The sequence below is a fragment of the Nanorana parkeri genome, unplaced genomic scaffold, assembly GCF_000935625.1.
Source record: "Nanorana parkeri isolate BGI_ZX_2015 unplaced genomic scaffold, ASM93562v1 scaffold538, whole genome shotgun sequence".
Lineage (NCBI taxonomy): Eukaryota > Metazoa > Chordata > Amphibia > Anura > Dicroglossidae > Nanorana > Nanorana parkeri.
The window spans coordinates 943,026-955,219 of record NW_017306806.1 but is presented as its reverse complement, the minus strand read 5'-3'; the positions used below and the strand labels follow the sequence as shown (position 1 = coordinate 955,219).

Below are 12,194 nucleotides of genomic sequence, written 5' to 3'. Positions count from 1 at the left end.
ATCAATCAGGACACACACCCCCAGGTACAGATCTGATCAATCAGGACACCCCCCCAGATACAGATCTGATCAATCAGGACACACCCCCAGATACAGATCTGATCAATCAGGACACACCCCCAGATACAGATCTGATTATCTCTCATTTTGTTCTCAGGGGAGCCGGGAATGAACGGGGAGAGGGGATCGCCGGGGCCCCCCGGAGTGAAAGGGGAGAAGGGGGACGCAGGTGAGTCCACAGGAAGGTGTACATTGTAGCGGATGATCGGTGATGAGGATCTTATTGATCCGAAGGTATTGATTGGCTCGCTGGTGATGTCATCTGTCAATCTGGTTCCAGGAAGTTCTGCAGCTGGCAATGGATCTTCAGCGGGACCTCCGGGGCCCCCAGGACCGGCTGGACTCAACGGGAGAGATGGTGAGGAATTGTCCTTTCATGATGCGGACAGGAAGTCATAATCATCCCCGGTGTCTGTAATGTCATCTCCGTCCTCTGCAGGGGTGAGAGGAGAGCCGGGAGCTCCGGGACCCGCCGGACAGAAAGGTAAACCAATCATATCACACGCATTCTTCTTCCTCACATACGTGTAATCCTTAACAGACACGAAGGATAGAAATCCCCTTTATGTGCCCCAAATGTCCTCACAGACCCAGATATTACCTTGTAAAAGTAGCAGAGAAATCATCACTGTGCTGCGCATGTGCAGAGAGAAGGGCTGTGGGAGGGACCCAACAGGCTCCACCCACTTCAGAAAACTAGAGGAGGGGGCAGAGACCAGACCAGTCACCCTGCACAAGGACAGAGAGCAGCAGTGACCGGTCTTTATTACAGGAGGGGGCGGAGACAAGACCAGTCACCCTGCACAAGGAGAGAGAGCAGCAGTGACAAGCAATATCTCCCCTCCCCCTACAATTCATTCATCTGCTGTTATATCCGACATGAGATTATCTGTTTATATAAATCTCCGGATATAGGAAAAGATTCACCGAGGTAAGGATTCACCGAGGTAAGGATTCACCGAGGTAAGGATTCACCGAGGTAAGGATTCACCTTCACAATGTTCGGCCTCGGTTGGGATCACAAATCACCGTTCTGATGAAGATTGATATGGATATGCTGTCCGTAGACGATGATCGGATGTGTATACGGAGAGCGATGATGTCATCATCTGTGTATTGCAGGTGACACGGGGGCTCCCGGTGACCCCGGCCCATCCGGCGTCCAGGGCCCAGCGGGGGAGAAAGGAGACAGAGGTGACAGCGGGACGGAGGGAACGCCGGGTGAGAAACTTGTTATGTCTAAAGAGGTTTAAAGAGGCGACACGGTCTGATGACATCACTGCGCACCTCGCTGTCAGAGCCAATGAACCCCCAGTACCCAGCTCCAGTCTGGGGGGGGAGGGGATCCCCTCCATGTCGGGTCCGGATACTATCACTGTCACTATGTATCACTTTAGAAGATAACGTTCCTCTGCTTCCTCCTTACAGGACCACCGGGAGCGCCGGGGAACACCGCACAGAAGGGAGACAAAGGAGAAGCAGGTACCCCCCTCCCCCCACATATACCCCTCTACTGACCCCCCCCATATACCCCTCTACTGACCCCCCCCATATACCCCTCTACTGACCCCCCCCATATACCCCTCTACTGACCCCCCCCATATACCCCTCTACTGACCCCCCCCATATACCCCTCTACTGACCCCCCCCATATACCCCTCTACTGACCCCCCCCATATACCCCTCTACTGACCCCCCCCATATACCCCTCTACTGACCCCCCCCATATACCCCTCTACTGACCCCCCCCATATACCCCTCTACTGACCCCCCCCATATACCCCTCTACTGACCCCCCCCATATACCCCTCTACTGACCCCCCCCATATACCCCTCTACTGACCCCCCCCATATACCCCTCTACTGACCCCCCCCATATACCCCTCTACTGACCCCCCCCATATACCCCTCTACTGACCCCCCCCATATACCCCTCTACTGACCCCCCCCATATACCCCTCTACTGACCCCCCCCATATACCCCTCTACTGACCCCCCCCATATACCCCTCTACTGACCCCCCCCATATACCCCTCTACTGACCCCCCCCATATACCCCTCTACTGACCCCCCCCATATACCCCTCTACTGACCCCCCCCATATACCCCTCTACTGACCCCCCCCATATACCCCTCTACTGACCCCCCCCATATACCCCTCTACTGACCCCCCCCATATACCCCTCTACTGACCCCCCCCATATACCCCTCTACTGACCCCCCCCATATACCCCTCTACTGACCCCCCCCATATACCCCTCTACTGACCCCCCCCATATACCCCTCTACTGACCCCCCCCATATACCCCTCTACTGACCCCCCCCATATACCCCTCTACTGACCCCCCCCATATACCCCTCTACTGACCCCCCCCATATACCCCTCTACTGACCCCCCCCATATACCCCTCTACTGACCCCCCCCATATACCCCTCTACTGACCCCCCCCATATACCCCTCTACTGACCCCCCCCATATACCCCTCTACTGACCCCCCCCATATACCCCTCTACTGACCCCCCCCATATACCCCTCTACTGACCCCCCCCATATACCCCTCTACTGACCCCCCCCATATACCCCTCTACTGACCCCCCCCATATACCCCTCTACTGACCCCCCCCATATACCCCTCTACTGACCCCCCCCATATACCCCTCTACTGACCCCCCCCATATACCCCTCTACTGACCCCCCCCATATACCCCTCTACTGACCCCCCCCATATACCCCTCTACTGACCCCCCCCATATACCCCTCTACTGACCCCCCCCATATACCCCTCTACTGACCCCCCCCATATACCCCTCTACTGACCCCCCCCATATACCCCTCTACTGACCCCCCCCATATACCCCTCTACTGACCCCCCCCATATACCCCTCTACTGACCCCCCCCATATACCCCTCTACTGACCCCCCCCATATACCCCTCTACTGACCCCCCCCATATACCCCTCTACTGACCCCCCCCATATACCCCTCTACTGACCCCCCCCATATACCCCTCTACTGACCCCCCCCATATACCCCTCTACTGACCCCCCCCATATACCCCTCTACTGACCCCCCCCATATACCCCTCTACTGACCCCCCCCATATACCCCTCTACTGACCCCCCCTAACATGGGACGGGTCTCCTCCTGTCACATTGGTCACTTTCCACCAACCCCTCCCGGGAACCTTCCCGACGTTTCCTAACCGAGAACTTCTCTTCCAGGAGAGAGAGGGAACGTCGGCCTGACAGGAAGCAGCGGCGCGCCAGGTGAGACAACGCATCCTCTATGAACGCAGGTGACACATGGGCAGGAGAGATGAGTGACACCGACACGCACCCAAAGATTTCCCCCCTGGCAGGATCTCCGCGCAGGAAGTCAGCTGTGCGCAGGCAAACGGCTTCCCCTCGGGATCAGAACTGTTTGTGCTGCAGGTTGTGGGTGGAGGCGCACTCTGGAGCTGGGAAATGTCTGGACGGATGGAGGGGGAATGGGAGGGGTCTCCAGCATCACATGGGTTAGATGAAGGTCACTCAGCCAACGACCGCCATGTCCTGCCGGAGGTGACCTGCCGGGACCCACAAGACATGGGTGATGACTGGCGAGGGGCAAAAAGGTGCCAGTACTTTGATGTGACCACGAATCAGCCTCCTGCAGTCCCCCGTACAGCGGAGCTCAGACTGGGAGAGGGTGACTCAGCATTAGGAGATTAACAGTTCATGTGTGGACAAGGGGCATGCTGATAGGAGCAGAGAGCAGACTGACAGAGTGTGCTGCTTCTTCTTGGAGGGCGGGTCCATGACAGTCTGGGCTCAGAGGAAGTGGGTTGAATGATGCTGGCTGTCAGGACACCTGGTGGTGGAGAGGAAGTACTGCAGGGGGGAGGGGAGGAGTTAAATGTCAGATAATGAAAAAAATTGCTTCCCGAAAGTGATAAATCGCAGAAATCCTCATTATTGTGTTTTACAGGTGTGACCGGAACACCGGGACAGCCAGGACTGAAAGGTGAATGATCGGAGCTCCTCATAATGGGCACAGCAGGTGTACAGACCCGGGAACTCAGCTCAGGGATGGTGGGGGCCCCTCATAATGGGCACAGCGGGTGTACAGACCCGGGAACTCAGCACAGGGATGGTGGGAGCCCCTCATAATGAGACAGAATTTCAGAGAAATAAAACTTTTGTTGCTATATGATAATAATGTTATTATGGTCTGTGTGTGTTACAGGAAATGTGGGGGCCCCTGGCGTCTCCGGTCCGCAGGGCCCAGAAGGACAGAAGGGAAGTAAAGGAGACAGCGGGAGTCCCGGGCCTGCAGGTGAGGGGTTCCGGGTAGGACGATCTCTGGGGTCACATGGCCGTGTGATGAGGGAATTGTAATCTGAAGACATAAGAGGAAATGTGGAACCGTCAGCAATCGGCTCTATAGAGAGGAACGAAGCCCACAGACAAGGGAAGGAAAGGATCGGTGTACAGGGGGCACTTGGACACACGGGGTGTACAGGGGGCACTTGGAGACACGGGGTGTACAGGGGGCACTTGGAGACACGGGGTGCACAGGGGGCACTTGGAGACTCGGGGTGCACAGGGGGCACTTGGAGACACGGGGTGCACAGGGGGCATATTTGGAGACACTTGGAGGGCACAGTAGGCACAGAGACACTGAGGGCTCTGGCGCCCTCAGTGCCAATCATTGGTTCTAAGTATGTAAAGTGACCTCAGGAGTTCTGATTCAGTCCTATGTGCAGAGAGCAAAAGTAATGTAACAACACAACAATACACACACCGCAGAGCTACAACACAACACACACGCTGCAGAGCTACAACACCATGTAAGGTGACCTTTATTTGTTTTTACTCTAACACAGGCTTTATAGGAGTAGCCGGGCGCAACGGAGAGAAGGGCCAAAAGGGAGACGCAGGTACGCTGTATTATCATTATAATTGTATATAACACTACACGCTGCTTAACCAGGTCGGAGACCAGACCAGTCACCCTGCACAAGGAGAGAGAGCGGCAGGGACCGGTCTTTATTACAGGAGGGGGCGGAGACAAGACCAGTCACCCTGCACAAGGAGAGAGAGCAGCAGTGAGCGGTCTTTATTACAGGAGGAGGCGGAGACAAGACCAGTCACCCTGCACAAGGAGAGAGAGCAGCAGTGACCGGTCTTTATTACAGGAAGTCTCACGTGGGATGACTGCACAGATCTGGAAGAAATACACAAAGCTCACCGAGATTGAGGAAGTACACACATGACTCTGGATGAGGACAATGTCTGCTGATCCCGGAGTTCAGCTTTAAAGTATATCTAAAACCAGGACGTTTTTTTTAACATTTTGTATAGAATAGTTAAAGCCCCTGTCATTTTTTTTTCTCATTGGGAAGATTTCTCTTTTACTTCCTGTCCCAGAGTCAGAACAGGAAGTGAGAAGATATCTCCTCGGAGTTAGAGGAAATCCTCTCTTATTCAGCTGAACAGGTGTCCCCCATTGGTAAATTTAATCTCCTCTTCCTGTTCTGGTGACAACTCAATATTCTGGAGTTTCCTTCTCTTTTAGCTGCAGTGACAACGGTCACCAGGACAAATAGAGAGGGGGAGAATCTTGCTGTTAAAGACACAGAGAGCAACAAAAACCTGACAGGGGTTCTGTCCCTTCCCTACGGCATCCAAAACTAAAGAAAAAGTTTGGTTTTAGAAGCACCTTATATGTGAGATACATTGTATCCCTGTGACCTCACACAGATCATATGTCTATGGATTACATACAATCAGTGGCGTAACAATCACCATAGCAACCCAGGCGGCCACTATGGGGCCCGGGACACAGGGGGGCCCGGCCAGGACATCCCCCCTGATGCTGGGTCGCTATGGCATCTCACGCTGCTGGCTGTCACTGGCGGGTGGGAGGAGGAACGGGCCGCTATTCACATGTGCAGCGGCGCGTTCCTTCTCACAGCCGCTGCCGAGTCGGTGACAACCAGCAGCTTCGGAGGATGTGGCTGGGCCCGTCGTCGGCAGTGATGGGGAGGCGGGGCCCGACGATTGAGGAGGCGGCCCCCAGTGATGGAGGAGGCGGGGCCTGCAAGCGATCGTGGAGGAGAAGGAGGCGGACAGAGGACCGGAGAAGACAGGTAAGAGGGCTTGACCGCCCACCTGAGACCCTGCAGAGCCCACCATAGAGAGTCTATGGTGGGCTCTGCAGGGTCACCCTCAGGTGGGCTGTGTGGGATCTCAGGTGGGCTTAACTAGAAATCACAGGGCCCCATGCAAAGATTTTGCTACGGGGCCCTGTGATTTCTAGTTACGCCCCTGCATACAATATATATAATGTATCTGGATCCTGTGACACCGAGGGGTCTTATTCCAGGCTGTGATGTCACTTCCTTCCTAATCTCTCTTCCAGGAACAAAGGGAGATGGCGGCCAGAAAGGTGACCGAGGACTGGCAGGTGAGGCCGCACACCTCTATATGAGATCCTTCTTACCTGATTGGTTGCCTCTTCTCTGACACCTGTCACTCTGCAGGGCTCAATGGTCTACCGGGGAGCAAGGGAGAGAACGGAGCCGCTGGCCCTCCAGGACCAAAGGGGCAGCCTGGGGAGAAGGGGAGTCTCGGGCCTCCAGGTAAGACTTCATTCCAGACCAAGAACCAGGTCGGTTGGACCAGATTTGGAGCTTGAGGGACCAGACTGAGTGTAAGGAAGGTCCAGTTGTTCTAGTACAGGAAGACCCAGGAAGGTCCAGTTGTTCTAGTACAGGAAGACCAGTGTGGGCCCCAAAGGGTCTCTATAAACCAGAACTCTGCATGGATAGTTCCAACTAACCTGTGACCTCACCTGCTGATCTGCTTTCCTTGTGAACTGCTCTTCGATCCGTACTTACCTGTTGTGACCTCTGTCTGCCTGCTTGCGTCTGCTTACTGACACCTGCCTGGTACTGACCCGACTGTCACTGACCTTGGCTTGAACCCTCAACTCAGAACATGTCTCCTGAATTGGTGGTGCTGCTGCTCTCATCTTGTACCCTGCCCATGTTCCGGTTGCCTGCTCTGGTACCCTGGTGTTCCTGCGTCTGGTTCCTGTCCTGCGGTCTACGGTCGCCTTGCCCATACACCTGCCGGCCCTGACAGGTCCAGTATGCCTGTAACCCTGTCCCTCATGCCGCTCCATGTCCTCGACTTCCCTGTGCCACTTCCGGGAGGTGCAGGAGAGGCCCCCCTCATCAACTCCACCAGGTGACATTGGGACCCCGGACAGCCACATCTAGAACCTGTCATATCTCCTCTAGGTCCAGCGACTGGACAGAATTGTATATAATTACCAGAAAGACGTTTTCCTCATTCCGCACTTTCTGATGATGTTTTATCTCCACACAGGACCTCCTGGACCACCAGCTAAAGCTGCAGGTGAGCAACTGAGCACACATTATAAGATCCAGGCCTGCTGGGGAGGCAACGAAGACTTCACATCATGATAACTACACAACCAGCTTCCCTGGTGACTTCTTATTTCCCAATTGTATCTTCTGTTTGATCTGATTTCACATCTTCATATATTGCTGTCTGAGTCCGGCCCCTGACCATATCTTAGATACATAGACAGGGCCGGGATTCCTGGCAAGGCCACCGAGGCCCGGACTCGGGGCGGCACGGAGAAGAGGGGCGGCACACGTTTGAAGTCACCCGACGCCCGGACGCCGGGCGGTAATTTGTTTTCCACATTTAGCCCGGCTTTGCACAAGCCGGGCTAAATGAAGAGTGGGGGAAGCCGCTTGTTTTTACATAGACGTCTCTTTGCTTGTCTACTGCTGATCGTCCTTCCTGAGTGCTTGTTCACATGACATCCGGATTCTGTCCGGACCAGATCCGTGCGCTCATGCACCCAAAATGCACCCCAATGTATCCCTGTGTTTTTTTTGGGCTACAGTTCTCACGAGCGCAGTCCGTTCCGATCCGGACAGAAAAAATACTTCATGTCACATTTTGTCCGGTCTGGAAATGCACGAACGCGTCAAAAACGCGACGAAAACACACCGCACTGCAGCTAACATACTGACAGCCCCCACTCCGACCAAAAAAAACAAACATTTTTTTTTTGTGTGAACAAGCCCTGAATCCTCACAGGCATCCAAATTACCATTCGCCCGAGAGGTACCCAGAACATAAAACAAGTCATAATCCGGGAACCCAAATATAGCATGTTGCAGTTTACCGGTCCTTGGACATGGCGGCTGCACTTGCTGTTTCCATGACACTTTTATTTTTGGGTGTAGATACTGCAGAGAAAACGAAATACTCACTTTCCAAACCTCCCCTGACATGACTGGGACTGTCAGGGCCGGATTTATTGCTCTGCTGTCCCAAGGCCAGGTTCCTCAATGCCCCCCTGCCCGCCATTATGAATGAATGGGAAGTGATCTACATCACATCTACATCACTTCCTGTCCATTCATGATCTCTGAGGACTCCATGATAAAATAAAAATATTTAATAATTAATTACAAAATTTAATATAATTTTTTTTTAAAGTTTATAAAAACAAATAAAAATAAAATATTTAACAAATTGGAAAAAATTAAAATAAAAACATTTCCGGTTTCGGCCTGACAATTTTATTTTTATTTCGGTTTCGTTTCGGTTTTTAAACCTCTACTTACAATGTAACTGCAAACCTCCAGGGTGAGGCGGAGAACTTCTCATTATAGTCCATCTCCGGGGTAAACAAAAATCTACCCTTGCAGTGGGGTTACCCCTACCGTGCGAGGGTTACATGACCCCTGCTCTCCTGGTGGTCAGCGCTGTCCTCTCCTCCCCCGAGTGTGAGCCCTCGTTCACACCTGAACGTTTGTAGCGCGTTCTACGCTCGACGAACCCTCTACAAAACGCTCAAAAATATAAATCCCATTGTAGTCAATGGGACTCGTTCCCACCTCGGCGTATTTCCGCCCGTCCCTAACGCGCTACAAAACGGCCCGCGCCTGAAAAGGTCCCGGGACTACTTTGGGCCGTTTTGTTGCGTGTTTCCATTGGGATACAGCCAAGTAGCCTTCGGAAACGCGCGACGGTCGCGCAACTTTTTTTGCGGCGAATCGCGGTAAAAAAACGCGCGACAGACGCGCATATGCAATACGCCTAGGTGTGAACGAGACCTGACGCATGCTGCAGAATTTGGAGGCGTTAGTAGAGCTCTGAGCAATCCTGAAATGTATCCGGGACAGGAAACAACGGAAAAGGGAAACATTGATTCAGATGAAGCAAAACAGCAACAACTCCATAAACATTGCCAAAGTCACCAAAAAGAGGCCACAGGGGGCCCATCCTATGTACAGGGGAGAGACCCGGTTATACTGCCGCCCTGCTGGTGACGATCAGAACTTCTGTCTTCCTAGATGTTGTGCGGATCGTTGGAGGGAGAAAAGGCCGAGTGGAAATTTATCACAACAACGAGTGGGGAACGATCTGCGATGATGAGTGGGATGCTAAAGACGGACTAGTCATCTGTAAAATGCTGGGCTACACCCGGGTTGTGACAACGTACACCGCCGGTGGAGGTAAGAAGGGATCGCCCTGAGTTTTCTTTGTGTTTCCTGTAGTCATGCTGTCCTATGATGCCTGTCATGAGAAGGGGGGGCTCTAGGAGTCACCCCGTACATGGGGCAGATAGGGGACATACATGATACACGGGATACAGAGTAATCATCGGTTTGTTGAGATCAGAGGCGTCACTATGACGGGTGTAATGACGTCACGTGCACTTAACTGCCGGCGGCCATCTTGGTTGATGGATGCCGGTGTTCTATCGAAAGTTGCAACTTATCGACTTCTCCAACTGCCTGACTTCCGGTTTAGTTGGAACTAAGAGGATTGGGGCAAGAAAGCTCCTCTGCACGAGCGCCCGCCGCGGCATTGCCCTATACACATACAGCACAGCAATGAAGCATGACAATGAACTCGCATCACAGTCACCCAGCACGTTATTAATCTCACATGCCCCACTCAATATGGCCGCCGCTTGAGTGGGGCACCTCAGAATAATAACGTGCTGGATTAGTGTGATCCGAGTTCATTGTCATACTTCATTACTGTGGTGTATGTGTATAGGGCAATGCCGCGGCGGGCGCTCGTGCAGAGGAGCTTTCTTGCCCCAATCCTCTTAGTTCCAACGTAACCGGAAGTCAGGCAGTTGGAGAAGTCGATAAGTTGGAACTTTCGATAGAACACCGGCAAAGAGAGGAGGGGGATAAGGTACGGTGCCGGATCCCCTTCTCTCTCGCGCAGCTGTCGGGTTCTCAGTCCATGACCAACTGCATTTTGGTGTCACCCCCTCTGATGGTGTCACCCAGTGTGGGCTTCCTCCCCCCGCAGGGTGTTGTGACACCACTGGTTCAAATGAATGTTTGGGCAGCAGGAAAGCGCTCTGCCTTCACCGTGCAGGACATCTATGGCGGGACATGGTGTGGTGGGTAAGACATCATAATGATGAGCTCTCGTTTATTCCTATGGGCCTCCTCGTGTTGCGCCAGAAGCCTTTTCTTTTCACAGCAGAGTGATCGGACCCCCCCCCCCCCCCCCCCCCCCCCCCCCACCCCCACAAGCGCGGCGGGGGGGGCGGCTGGCGCCCCCCCCCCCCCCCACCCCCTGCACTGACACCAGTATGAGCCAGGGGGCGGGGCCTGATACATCGTCTCTCTGTGAATTCCGGGACTTTGCTGCTCTCGGGGTGACATTTTGGGGTTTCTCTCTCCGCAGGTGTGGGGAAAATGTGGCTGGATGACGTGAAGTGCACCGGAAGTGAGACGAGTATCCTGCAATGCCTCAAATCCGACTGGGAGAAGCACAACTGTAACCACAGCGAGGACGCCGGCGTGGAGTGCTCCTAGTGCCACATCGGGGGAAGGGGGAGCTGTGACCACCGCCATCCCACAACACATTGTTGCCGGATATCACCCGGCCGCCCAATGTTTCTTCTGGTTATGGATGGAGCGGAGGGGAAGGATTAGAATTCCTGTCCACTTTCTACTGCTAGCCGGGGGCTAGATTAAAGAGATTTCCCCTCACTTCCTGTCCTGGTTTTGGCAGACAGGAAGTGAGAAAATATTCCCAACAGAGACACAGACATAAAATAACAATCTGAGAGTGCCATAGATCGGGGTACAGAGGATACATAGATGAGGGAAGCCAGACATCGTGTGCACCTCGCGCCAAACCCTGCATAGCGGCGAGCACTATAAGAAGTGTTACCCTCTGAATGTGCCGCGCTTCATCTAGAGCAGGGGTCTCAAACTCAATGTAGTCGGGGGGCCACTGGACACATTTGTTAGTCTCATAGGGGCCGCCACTATATACAGTACCAGTGTTAATGTCTGCACATGTTACACGCGGCAACTGTCACCCTTTCACTTTAATGATCGGGGGACAGCCGCTGCATCTACACGCCTGCACACCGCATGTAATCACATGTGAAAGCATTACATGCAGTTTACAAAAACAATTGTGTATCCAGGGAGAGTGATTGATTCCTAACTGCATGTAATCCTTTCACATACGATTACATGCGGTGTGCAGGCGTGTACATGGAGAGTTCCGCTCACTTCCTGTCTGCTAAAATTTTGTCAGCAAGACAGGAAGTGAGGCTCTAAAAGCAGCAGAATCCCAACAGGGGTCCTAACACCTCCCTGCTGCATCCCAACTAAGAGAAAGCATTTTATATTTACATACACTTTACACTCTGTCCTTCTTCAGACACTTCCTGTTATAGGGTGACCACGCTCTGTCCTTCTTCAGACACTTCCTGTTATAGGGTGACCACGCTCTGTCCTTGTTCAGACACTTCCTGTTATAGGGTGACCACGCTCTGTCCTTCTTCAGACACTTCCTGTTATAGGGTGACAACGCTCTGTGCCTGTGTCCCAGCTGTGCTCCTGTGTTGTCACCTCTTAGCATGCTGTAACGATGTAACATTTTTCAGGAAGTTGATACATTTTCGGATGATGCTTTGTATCTGTTTGTATAATATTATCTCCGATACTCGCCAGCCGAGGAAGAGAAAGAAAATATTTGTAAGATGTTTTAGTTCTGATGATCGTATGAAATAAACACAAAAACCAACAATTCCTTCTTCTATCATTATAATCCTT

At 53.0% G+C, this 12,194-nt stretch overlaps 1 protein-coding gene across 1 annotated transcript; it reads left to right on the top strand.

The window, feature by feature from the left end:
• Nucleotides 1-261: 261 nt before the first annotated feature.
• On the top strand, nucleotides 262-10,969 carry LOC108791266 (macrophage receptor MARCO-like). Its single transcript, XM_018561700.1, has 13 exons — nucleotides 262-418; nucleotides 500-544; nucleotides 1,183-1,281; nucleotides 1,489-1,542; nucleotides 3,283-3,327; nucleotides 4,028-4,063; nucleotides 4,286-4,375; nucleotides 4,926-4,979; nucleotides 6,464-6,508; nucleotides 6,585-6,683; nucleotides 7,435-7,464; nucleotides 9,447-9,608; nucleotides 10,807-10,969. Exons 1-13 carry the CDS (start codon nucleotides 262-264, stop codon nucleotides 10,935-10,937), a joined length of 1,047 nt encoding a protein of 348 aa, XP_018417202.1. The 3' UTR covers nucleotides 10,938-10,969.
• The last annotated feature ends 1,225 nt before the right edge of the window (nucleotides 10,970-12,194 follow it).